Source organism: Podarcis erhardii (assembly GCF_964252035.2).
Source record: "Podarcis erhardii genome assembly, chromosome: 4".
Taxonomy (NCBI): domain Eukaryota; kingdom Metazoa; phylum Chordata; class Lepidosauria; order Squamata; family Lacertidae; genus Podarcis; species Podarcis erhardii.
Window position 1 is genome coordinate 245965 of NC_138508.1, and position 12674 is coordinate 258638.

Genomic DNA, 12674 nt, shown 5'->3' on the forward strand with positions numbered 1-12674 from the left:
TCTGGCACCCTAGACATGTTAAGTGTAACTATTTAATTGTACCCTGAAATGGGAAAGAACTCTGTACAGTATGTGTCTATATGTATACTGTGTAGCATGGTATGGAAACTTCCATTCAGCTAAACTAGAGTTGCAGAGAGCCTAACAAGTTTATGATGAGTGAGAATGCATCTCTGCTAGCTCTCACAAGGTGAGAAAGGGTTGTATTACAGCCCTATGTGTTTGTTAATCTGTAGGGATCCATTTTGCGTATGTTAGCTTTTTGTTCCGAAATCACTGAAGAGAATGGTGTGCTAAGTCTTTCTCCAGGAGATAGCCTCTGGCTAAAAAGAGCCTGTTTGGGAGATGCAAAGCTTTGATTTCAGCTCTGGGTGAAGATATCCATATTGTGCCCCTGAAGGACCAGGTACGCAGCCTGGGAGTCATTTTGGACTCACAGCTGTCCATGAAGGAGCAGGTAAATTCTGTGTCCATGGCAGCTGTTTACCAGCTCCACCTGGTACGCAGGCTGAGACTCTACCTGCCCGCGGACTGTCTCGCCAGAGTGGTGCATGCTCTGGTTATCTCCCGCTTGGACTACTGCAATGCGCTCTACGTGGGGCTACCTTTGAAGGTGACCCAGAAATTACAATTAATCCAGAATGTGGCAGCTAGACTAGGGACTAGAAGCGGCTGCCGAGACCACATAACACTGGTCCTGAAAGACTTTCATTGGCTCCCAGGACGTTTCCAAACACAATTCAAAGTGTTGCTGCTGATTTTTAAAGCCCTAAACAGCCTCGGCCCAGTAGACCTGAAGGAGCATCTCCACCCCCATCATTCTGCCAAGACACTGAGGTCCAGCTCTGAGGGCCTTCTGGTGGTTCCCTCACTGTGAGAAGCAAAGTTACAGGGAACCAGGCAGAGGGCCTTCTTGGTAGTGGTGCCCACCCAGTGGAACGCCCTCCCATCAGATGTCAAGAAAATAAACAGCTCTCTGACATCTGAAGGCAGCCCTGTTTAGGGAAGCTTTTAATGTTTGATGTTTTATTGTGTTTTTAATATTCTGTTGGAAGCCGCCCTGAGTGGCTGGGAAGGCCTGGGCAGATGGGTGGGGTATAACCAATAAAGTGTTGTTGTTGTTGCTGTTGTTGTTTCCAAATGCACAGTATTAATAACCTCAGTAAGGCAGAGCATCCTGTCTGCTCCACAAGCAAAGAGCTGAGCCAGACTCTGGAGGCCGACCCTGAATCCCCTGCTGGAGCAGAAGCTGGAAACCACGACAGGCTCTGCCCCCCCCCCCCCCCCGAGCAGGTATCCCTGGGGTACGAGACCTTCATGGTGTCATAGATAAATGCTCTGACTTCCTCTTGCATTGCAGAGACCAGGTTCTGGCAGAGGAGGAGGTTCACCAGCAGGGCCAGGAAGCCCAGCCTCTGCAGCCAGTGTTCGGCGATCTGCAGGCGGTGCTGCAGCTTCTCAAAGTCGATGCGCTGCTTGTACAGGGAAGCCTTGGTGATGTACAGCTTGTAGCTCTGCACCTGCTGCTGCAGCCCACGGACCATCCTGTATGTGTCGTCCCGGACCTGCCAGAGCAAGACATGCAACAATGACGCCACTGCTGGCTGGGTGCAGCGGCCAGGCAGGCACCTCACCTGGGCCCAGACAGGCAGACTTATCTGCAGCAGACACATGCATACAGATCTACATGGCTGCCTGCAAACAGGAGTCTGCCTGACTTCACACAAGGGCAACCTGACCGCACATTTTCAAAGGGCCCCTTGCAGCATCCCAGCCATTCCCTGTATGAAGCAGGGTGGCCCGGACTTCCGGGTTGGCGCCTCTGGCAATGGCGGAGTTCCTCCGATCGGGAGGAATTTGCTCCGTGGAAATCAGGGTCTGACCGCCACGGCGAAGGCGGAGACCCACTAAAATCACAGGCGGGAGAAGCTTGTGAATGTGGGATTCGGCTGGCACCCTTTGCGCCTCCCCTGCTCGCGGGGAAACCCAGTTTTGGGGATCCGGAGCGACGTGGGGTGAGTGGCGCGGTGCTTTGAATTGATTGCTTTTTTCACGGAGTGAAGCTGCATTGCTGTTGCCGGAGAGCGCTGACTTTTTCCTGTGGACAATTTGACTTCAAACAACTACCTGTGAGTAGAACGGAAAATTGGATTTACAAATGTCTTAATTTGGTACTGAAACGGGAAGGTCTCAAACAGGAAGTCCACCTTCCCCTTTTGTAAATAGATTGAAGCAAAGAAGCTGCAAGCTAAGGAATTGGAAAGCCTTATGTAAAGGAATAAACTTCCATCGATTAAAATCATTAAACCCCCCTTGGAAGCAGGAGAAGAGGGGGGAAATTTTGGATTGTGTAGCCTGCAGGAGAGAGTGATAAAAATTAAATTACCACTGCTCTGAACCTGGAAACGGGCTGCCAGTAGATTGACGTTTTGGGAGAGTTCATTGACAGTGAAGAGAACGTATGTTGACAGTTACTTAAATAAGAGAAATATATTGTTTCCATTGTCCTCTTCTGCGTTTAAAAAGGAGGAAAAGTAACTGAAAATTGAAACTAACTTTACTTTTTGAACTGTGCTTGAAAGGATTGATACAAGTGGAGACTGTTTCCCTCTAGAGGGAGCTTTTGAAACTGTTACAAGAGTGGAGCTGGGGAATCTCCAGCTGCATGATAAGAACTGTGAGAATCAGGGATTGACCTTGGACCATTTAAGAATGTCAACAGGAGAAGCCTTAGTGACTGCATTATGTAAGATAAGCTACTTGTTGGAACAACTTCACAAGAAGACGGATGCTTTGACTACTAAAATTGATAACTTGGGACAAAAAGTGATTAATTTGGGACAAAAAGTGAGCACCAATACAGAAATTATTCAGGATTTGGTACAGGAATTTACTTTAGCAGGACAAATTGTAGAAAAGGAGAAGGAGAAAGTTGTTGTTGTCGAACCTAAAGTAATACAAGTGGGAGCCTCAGCCTTACAGAGGCAAATTGAGGACTATAAGTTGAGGCCTTTTATGACTGAAACTAGAAAAAGTCAGATTTTGAGGATCGGAGCCCGGCCTGGACTGGAAAAGGAAAGTTGGAAAGATCCCTCCATGCAGGGATTAACTGACTTTTGGGACATGGACTTGGGTCAGGAGGAGATTGGAGTTCTGTGGGCCTTTGGATTTGGAGGAATCTTGAAACATGCCCTGAAATACTTTATGGATCTTAGCTTTAACTATGGAAATTTGGCTGACCTGTCGAGAAGGAATAAAAGCATCGTTAGGTCGGAGTTTCCCCGAGATCTGCTCTTTAGCATCAAAGAATATGAAGAAGACCTGCAGAAGGGACGTGGAAAAGAGTTAAGAGCCTCGGACATAAGATCTCCAGGTTGATGGACTGTATGGAGTTGATGGAAGTGACTGGCAGAGTCCGAGACTGGGGAGAGGAGATGGTGGAAGAAGATTGGAAAATTTAAAGTTTATATATAGAAATATTGTAAAATTAATGAGTGATAGAAAAATGTTGGAATGAAATTTTATGGCCTTAGTGGAAATGTTTTAAGGAGTTAGGCTTAAATAAGTATACTAGTTTTAATGGAAAATAAGATTTAAAATATGTTAAGACATTTATATGACAGAAAATAGAGAAAGAGGGAAAGGAATTGCTGAGACAACTAATAGAAGTAGAATACAAAAAGGGAGGTGAGAGGAGGTCGATGAAACAAGGGAATGAAAGATAGAATATGGAAAAGGTATGATGTATGCTTTTAAATTGTTTTTGTATTGTTTTGTTTAGTTTATTGTGTTTAGTTTAATGTGTTAAGGTTGTGTTTTGTATAGTTTATATATTGTATTGTATTGTTTTTTCTCTTTTTTGTTCTTTTTTGTTCTTTTTTTGTTCTTTTTTGTTCTTTTTTGTTCTTTTTTGTTCTTTTGTCTTCTTTCTTCTTTTTCTTTTTTGTAAGTTTTAAAAGTAATAAATATTATTTTTTTAAAAAAATGAAGCAGGGTGGCCCAAGTCACTGGCCCTGGGGAACTGGCAGTCTTGAACCCGGGTGTCACTAGCAGTGTCACTCTCAAGAACGTCATGGAAGGGATTCTGGGGGCCTAAACCTTCATGGGCTTTGCTGGGTAAAAACAGCAAATGTGCCCAGAAACAAGAACATCAGAAGATGTTTTTGTTTTACTATGTACCTTGTGTTCTCATTTTGTATTGTTATGTTGCGAAGCAATCTTCGGATGAAGGGCAACATACAAATAATTAATCAATATAAATTAATGAATATAAATAGATAATAAATGAATAAACAGGACATCACGGTGGTGTATAACAAAATATAAAATGACAATGAAACAAAAATCCATTAAAGAAACAGGGGAAAATATAAAAAACAACTGGCTCAACTTGTACAAGTTTAAGTGACTGGATAGACCTGTTGGCATAACAAGATCTTCAGGAGACGTCTGAAAATTAGCAGGGAAATTAGCAGCCTGGGATGGGAAGCCTCTCCCAGCCACCCTGGGGATTTTGCCCCAGCCTTTGCCAGAGGGAGCGTGGGCTCCCGGCTCCCGCACAGCCCCAGGGATACTGCTTGAGGGCCCACCCCCCACCCCGGTGCTCACCCACTGCAAGACCGAGGAGCAGAGCTGGAGGAATTTGCTGAGCAATCCTTGGGCATTTCTGTTCTCCTGGGCCAGGGCACGCTTGAGATCGGAAAAGGTGTAGCACTTGACTCTGCTTCTGGGCAGCCAGTGGATGGAGTGGAGTTGCAGCAGCAGCCTGCAAAGGAAGGACGCGGAACAGCTGCCAGGGCCAAGGAGCAGCAGAGGCCCCCCAAGGGGGAGCGGGTCCCCACTCCAGGGCCTCCCCACCCCCACGCCTCACCTGGAGATGTGGAGAAGAGCAAGTCCAAAGTGGGGCACCGAGTGGAGGAGCTGCAAGCTCAGCTTCTCCCGGCACTTCAGGTAATGCAAGTGCTTGACATTGACGAACCAACTGGCGGGGGGTGGGTAGATAATAAGAATAAGAATAAGAATAAGAATAAGAATAAGAATAAGAATAAGAATAAGAATAATTATTTATACCCCGCCCATCTGGCTGGGTTTCCCCAGCCACTCTGGGCAGCTCCCAACAGAATATTAAAAGCACGATAAAATGAGAGAGACAGAAACGTGTCGCTGAGACTGGGGAAGCCGCTCTCTGCCTTTGCTCTCTTGCAGCGGCAGCAACCCAGACCCACCACACAACGCAGGAGGACAACACCCGTATCACTTTGGCCTGCCACTTTTTCGTCCCCCCCCCCTTACCGGACAAAGGCTTTGCGGACCAAGTAAAGCCGGAAGAAGGGGATGTACTGCAACAGCTGCCACAGCACGGCCTGCCGGTGCAATTCGCCCAGGGAAAAGGCCTCCGACCCCTCTTCAGGGTGCACATGCAGCACCCCAAAAGGGGAGAAAATGTAGTGCTGAGGGTTGACCAGACGCTTGGGAACAGCCACCAGGTCATAAGGCCTGCGAAAAGGGGAAGAGAGTTGCAGGAGCCAGTCCACCAACCCCCAGAGAAGCAAAGCAGGGCATCCACGCCCCCTTTGCTCCGTCCTGCCCTCTCTGCTGTCAGGCTTTTCCTGGAAGCTCAAGGAAGAGACAGAAACTCAGGAAGCTGCCTTATTTGTCAAGCCAGACCACGGGTCTATCGAGTTCAGCGCTGTCAACGCTGACAAGGGGCTTTCCTGGGCCCATCTGCATGCAACGTATGTGTCCCCCCCCCCCAGCTACAATCTTTCCCCCCAACCTTATGCAGCTCTACAAAGTGCTGTGCCCATCAGTGGGACTGCCCAGGCGAGTGTTGAATCACAGCCAGAAGAGCATGGAATGCCAAGGTTGCTGGTCCAATCCCTGCACGGGACAGCTGCATCTTCCTGCACTGCAGGACTAAATGGTCCTCAAGAGTCTCTAGGATCTATGACTCAGGTTCTGGACTCAATTCTACAGACTCTAGGGGGACCAAAGCTGGGAAAGGCCTCTGAGAAGACCCTGGGGAGAGGAGGCAAGACAGGGCTGGGCAGACAGAGCAGAATTCACCTCCTTTCCCGCTCCCTCCCCCCAGCAAAGGAGGGAGGGAGGGGGACCCACTTGCATGATGGGACTGCCAGCCAGGGCAAGAAAACAGGGGTACCTGAAGTGCCGGTTCTGGGCAACGTTGAAGTAAATGAAACTTATTTCCCCCAAATGGCGCTTCCTTGCAAAGAGCTCAGCTGCCTCAAGACTCGACACCATTTCTCCTCCTCTGTCTCGTGCTGCCCCGGCTCTCTTCTTGGGCACTGTAGGCGGTCCTGGGCTTTCTTTGCGTGGCTCTAGGGAGGGCCTGCATCAAAATTGGAAAGAAACATCTGTAGGACATTTGTCAGCAGAAATGCCCCGGGGTGAGCCAAGCTGGCTTGGGGAGGCCTTACCCTGCAGCCCGGCTTGGAATAGCACAGGGGAATTCTGTTGGCACATCTGCAGCTAGAGTTAGAGGCATGAGGCCAAGGCTGCCGGGTCGGGGGGTCTCCTCTTGAGCCACCTGCTTGCCGACTTGCCCCACACATCTCTGCAGCTCCTGGAGGGACACGGGATCTGGCTGCAGCATGCCAGAGGCCCCAGCCGCTACCCATTCCATCGCAAAAGGGCAGGATTGGCCCAGAAAGACTGGCTCTCTGCTGGAGGGCAGCTGCTTGGCTATTTCCTTAGGCTCTCGGGGGCAAAATTCTCGTGGGTCAGCCCACAACACAGCACAGTCCGTGGGGAAGGCCCGCCAGATGGACCCCAGAATATCTAGGTCAGAAACCATGGCCTGGCTGCTGCGGAACTGGAAATAGAGGCCCTCCAGGTAGGGGGCCAGCTCTGCCCGCCTCGACAGCAGCTGCTGGAAGGGGGTGATCAGCCGCAGCGCCTCCATCATGCGAAGCCAGGCCCGGCGACTGCTTCTCTCCAGGACCGTGCGGAAGACGGCGGTCAGCTCCGCCACAAGCGCGTCCACATCCTTGGGCTCCGCATGCCCAGCTTCCTGGATCTGGGTAGCCAGGCGGCGGCGGAGGGCGCGGGCCCAGGAATGGTCCTCCTGCTGGGCTGGGCTGCTGGGCATCTGCCTGCCTGCCGAGAGACACAAAGGGGATGGGTGAGGACCACCTCAGAACAGCCCTCTTCAGGCCTGGCAGAGCACAGCCAGGAAAAGGGGCCTCTGGGGATGAGCAATAGGGGCCTTCAGCACCAGGCGAGGACGTTTCTCCCCCTTTGCACGGCTTTTCAGTCATCGCCACCCCAACCTGCAAGCTGTGGGATTCATGGGGTTGCAGTGCTTGCCCATGGCTGGGTTTCCTGAGAGTGAGGGACAGGAGAGACTCTGGTGCCTTTATGATATATAGGGCTTATTGCCACCTGTCCCGAAGACAGAGGGGCTCATCCTTCCATAGTCACAACCTTGGCTCTGTCGCTCAGCTGCTGCCTGCAGCTTGCTTCCAGCCCAGCTCACACCCAGCTTTCAGGTGTAACAGCCAGGTGAGCAGGGGGCGCTTGGGCTAGGGTTAGAACCACTTTGAGGTTTTTATGACTTTTAGGAAAACAAACAAACAAACAAACAAGGCCCTCTAGTGGTGTACCATAATAAAGGACAAAAGTGGAAAGGACCTAACAGAAGCAGAAGACATCAAGAAGAGGTGGCAAGAATACACAGAGGAATTATACCAGAAAGATATGGATGTCTCGTACACCCCAGGTAGTGGGGTTGCTGACCTTGAGCCAGACATCCTGGAGAGTGAAATCAAATGGGCCTTAGAAAGCACTGCAAATAACAAGGCCAGTGGAAGTGATGATATTCCAGCTGAACTATTTAAAATTTTAAATGATGATGCTGTCAAGGTGCTACACTCAATATGCCAGCAAGTTTGGAAAACTCAGCAGTGGCCAGAGGATTGGAGAAGATCAGTCTACATCCCAATCCCAAAGAAGGGCAGTGCCAAAGAATGCTCCAACTGCCGCACAATTGCACTCATTTCACACGCTAGCAAGGTTATGCTTAAAATTCTACAAGGCAGGCTTAAGCAGTATGTGGACCGAGAACTCCCAGAAGTGCAGGCTGGATTTCAAAGGGGCAGAGGAACCAGAGACCAAATTGCAAACATGTGCTGGATTATGGAGAAAGCTAGAGAGTTCCAGAACGACATCTACTTCTGCTTCATTGACTATGCAAAAGCCTTTGACTATGTTGACCACAGCAAACTATGGCAAGTTCTTAAAGAAATGGGAGTGCCTGATCACCTCATCTGTCTCCTGAGAAATCTCTATGTGGGACAAGAAGCTACAGTTAGAACTGGATAGGGAACAATGGATTGGTTCAAAATTGGGAAAGGAATACGACAAGGCTGCATATTGTCTCCCTGCTTATTTAACTTATATGCAGAATTCATCATGCGAAAGGCTGGGCTGGATGAATCCCAAGCCGGAATTAAGATCGCCGGAAGAAATATCAACTTCAGATATGCAGATGACACAACCTTGATGGCAGAAAGTGAGGAGGAATTAAAGAACCTCTTAATGAGGGTGAAAGAGGAGAGCACAAAATATGGTGTGAAGCTCAACATCAAAAAAACGACGATCATGGCCACTGGTCCCATCACCTCCTGGCAAATAGAAGGGGAAGAAATGGAGGTAGTGAGAGATTTTACTTTCTTGGGTTCCATGATCACTGCAGATGGTGACAGCAGTCATGAAATTAAAAGACGCCTGCTCATTGGGAGAAAGGCAATGGCAAACTTAGACAGTGTCTTAAAAAGCAGAGACATCACCTTGCCAACAAAGGTCTGTATAGTTAAAGCCATGGTTTTCCCAGTAGTGATGTATGGAAGTGAAAGCTGGACCATAAAGAAGGCTGATCGTCGAAGAATTGATGCTTTTGAATTCTGGTGCTGGAGGAGACTCTTGAGAGCCCCATGGACTGCAAGAAGATCCAACCTCTCCATTCGGAAGGAAATCAGCCCTGAGTGCTCACTGGAAGGACAGATCCTGAAGCTGAGGCTCCAAGACTTTGCCCACCTCAGGAGAAGAGAAGACTCCCTGGAATAGACCCTGATGCTGGGAAAGATGGAGGGCAGAAGGAGAAGGGGACAACGGAGGACGAGATGATGGGACGTGTTCTTGAAGCTACCAGCATGAGGGAGGCAGTGGAAGACAGGAGGGCCTGGCGTGCTCTGGTCCAGGGGGTCACGAAGAGTCAGACACGACTAAACGACTCAACAACAACAACAACAACAACAACAACAACAGTGGTGCACCAACGAACGTGCTAGCTCAAAGCTAAGGCAGGGTATGGTCTGGTTTCCAGGTGGATGGGGAGCTGCATGTTGAGATCCCTGCACTGCAGGGGGTGGACTAGATGACCCTCGGGGTCCCTTCCCACGCGACAAAGGAACTGGCCGCCGTGCAGCTGCAGCCCTGATCTCCCAGGGCCACTTGCCGGACTAGACCAACCCCTGCACTTCCCGGGAGAGTTTCTCATTTGGGGCACTTGCCCCGAGGAGGGCGTGGGGGGGGCTCCAAGGCCGCCCCAAGGAAGCAAGAGGGAGAGAGACGCCCCCCGAGGAGCCCGGAGGAAGGACCCTCTGCCCCTGCCCGGGGGGGGGGCGCCCCTTACTCGGCAGGGCGTCGGGGGCGCAGGGCTCCATGGCGTCGTCGGGGCGAGGGGCGGCGAGGGCGCGCGGGACGCGTTGCTAGGGGCGCCCAACGGCCGGCGCTCCGTGGCCCCGGGGATGCCTAGACTCGCCCCGCCTCCGGGTCCCTTCGGAAAGTCCCGTCCTGGCCGCCGAGGCTGCCCGCACCTTCGGGGGACCGGCCTCCAGCGGAGGGCGAGGCGGCGCCGGACTGGGCAGCTGGCGCGCAGGGTCTGGTCTGGAACCCCCCTTGCCGAGCTCCTTGCTCAGCTCCAGAGCAGGATCCCGCCTGTCCTCTCCCGGCGCTTCTCCCGGGATCTCTCCCTGCCCAGGGTCCTGGCACTGGCAGGCTTTCTCGTGGGAAGGCAGGAGTTTTGCCTTGGACCACAGAACTTCCCTAGCTAGAAGCCAACTGAAGCAAAAGCGGGGAAAAGACTAAACATGAAAGGAAAGTGTGCCACGTATAGAGATTTATTGATCGAGGTAGAAAATAAGTCAAAATTAAAAACATTTGAAGAAATGAGTTAATGACGGATTGGTTGCAATATCATCAGTTAAATGATGTGTTCGTTGAGGATAAAAAGAATGGTTTTGATACAACAAGATCCAGGCTGGAGATAGAGCTATTGGATGATAAAAGGAAAATATTATCGAAAATGTACAAATTATTGGAATGGCATACCAAAGATGAAGAGGTGAAAATGGTAATGATACAATGGGCTAAAGATTTTGGATCTAATATTCAGTTGGAATCATGGGAAAGGTTATGGAATGAAGGAATCAAATTCACCACATGTAGTGCATTAAAGGAAAATGTTATGAAAATGATGTATAGATGGTATCTAACACCAACTAAACTTGCTAAAATGTATAGGACAAGAAATAAGGAGTGTTGGAAATGTAAAGAAAAAGAAGGGAACTTACAACATATGTGGTGGAACTGTAACAAGGTAAAAGCGTATTGGGAAATGATATATAATGAGTTAAAGAAAATGTGTAAGTACACCTTTGTTAAAAAGCCAGAAGCATTTTTATTGTGTCTAGTGAGTGAAGAGATGCCATAGGGTGATCAAAAACTGTTTATGCATGCAACAACTGCAGCAAGAATCCTTTTAACCCCAAAATGGAAGCAAGAAGAAATACCAACGAAAGAAGAGTGGCAGATGAAGATGATGGACTTTGCAGAATTGGCAAAGCTGACCGGAAAAATCCGAAACCAATGTGATCAAGGTTTCCAAAAAGACTGGAGTAAATTTATTAAATACTTGAAGGGCCATTGTAAGCAATTAACGACACTAGCAGGGTTGTAAGAAGACTTGTATTGATAATTGTCACTACCCTTTTATATTTATTTTAAAATTGTGATATTCTGAATGAAACGTAAAATGGAAAATGCATAAATGCTGTTACGGAAATTACGGGGGGGGGGCACATCCTTAAAGTTAAATGTTACAAATATTATGCCTGAATGTATCCTTTCAACTTGAGCTTGTAGGGCAGCGGCTGAAGAAGGAGCAAAAAGGGTTTTCTCCTGTGTGTGTTTCTTGTGGCTGATTAGCTGCTCTCCCTGTGCAAAGGTCAGAGGGGGCAGGGTTTCTGTTGAGGTAGGTGATTAGCTGTGGGAGGAGCTTATCAGAGCTTGTAGGGCAGCGGCTGAAGAAGGAGCAAAAAGGGTTTTCTCCTGTGTGTGTTTCTTTAGATTTAGGGGAGCTAGTCTCAAACGTTTGTTGGGGGAGACCTAGGGTTTTTTGGGGGGGGAATTACTTGTCCTGTCTGCACGCTTCTTATGATGGAGGACCACTGTAGCCAGCCCCAATGACACGTTCTCAAGATGGAGAGTGAGGGAACAGCTGCAGTCGCCTGCGGTTCCTGCACAATGTTTGCCATCTTGCCAAAGGTTGCAGGCAGCTTTACCTGCAGCAATTGCATGTTGATTGCCCTCTTAAAAGACAAAGTCCAGCAACTGGAGGAACGTGTGGCTACGCTCCAAAGAATTAGAGAGCTGGAGCTCTTCTTGGAAGCAACAGAGCACACCGTCTCCACCAAGGAGGAGACAGGGGACTCCCCTGAGAAGGAGGCTAGTTCACCAACACAGGAGCCAGATATATGGAGAAACGTGACTCAAAGAAGTAGGAGGCCCAGGGTTCGCTCTGATTGTTTAGAAATACACAATCACTTTGAGGTCCTCTCCCCTAGAATGGAAGACGAAGAGCAGACTCCATTTGAGGATCTCTCCCTCGTTACAGTCGATCAGGTATATAAAGACGAGCAGCAAAGTCAGTCCTCAGGGAATGTGCAGGCGACCTTGGAACGGACAGATCACGGAAGAACCCCGACCAAACCTAAGAGGAGGCGTGTAGTGGTGATAGGGGATTCCCTACTGAGGGGAACAGAAGCAGTGATCTGTGGGCCTGACAAGATGTCTCGGGAAGTGTGCTGTCTCCCCGGGGCTAAGATCCAAGATGTAACTGAACGACTACAAGGAATCATAAAACCCACTGACAAATACCCCTTCCTCTTGGTTCATGTGGGAACCAATGACACTGCAAGCAATAGCCTCCAGAAGATCAAAAGAGACTATGAGGCTGTGGGCAGGAAATTGAAGCAATTAAATGCACAAATTGTCATCTCATCTGTCCTCCCAGTTGAACGACGTGGCCCAGGGAGAGAGAGAAAAATAGTGGAAGTGAACAGCTGGCTTTGCAAATGGTGTAAACAGGAACGGTTTGGATTCTTAGATCACGGACTGCAGTTTCTTGAAGATGGACTTCTGGCAAGCGATGGGCTGCACCTCACAACGGTTGGGAGGAATGTTTTTGCCAAAAATCTCAGAAACCTCATCAGGAGGGCTTTAAACTGACTAATGTGGGGGAGGGAGACAGTGAAGGTAGGAGTCTATCAATTGATGAAGATGATCATCCAAATGTCATAGACCAAATGGAGCAAACAGCACGCAGACCTAGTGGTGGGAGGAAAAAATCCTTAAATAAGAGACACGGGGGAATG

General features: G+C 49.2%; 1 protein-coding gene across 3 annotated transcripts in view; it reads right to left on the bottom strand.

Annotated features, from left to right (window-relative positions):
* The window catches only part of DNHD1 (dynein heavy chain domain 1), a 60588-nt gene extending 50886 nt beyond the window's left edge, over nt 1-9702 (bottom strand). For all 3 annotated transcript variants that reach the window (XM_081859967.1, XM_081859966.1, XM_081859965.1), the window contains exons 1-7: nt 9653-9702; nt 6438-7116; nt 6161-6349; nt 5293-5496; nt 4871-4981; nt 4609-4765; nt 1314-1565 (exon numbers count right to left, since the gene is read on the bottom strand). In XM_081859967.1, coding sequence (XP_081716093.1) covers nt 1314-1565; nt 4609-4765; nt 4871-4981; nt 5293-5496; nt 6161-6349; nt 6438-7116; nt 9653-9683 — 1623 coding nt within the window. In that variant the 5' untranslated portion in view covers nt 9684-9702. The remainder of the gene's footprint in view (nt 1-1313; nt 1566-4608; nt 4766-4870; nt 4982-5292; nt 5497-6160; nt 6350-6437; nt 7117-9652) is intronic.
* Nucleotides 9703-12674: the final 2972 nt, after the last annotated feature.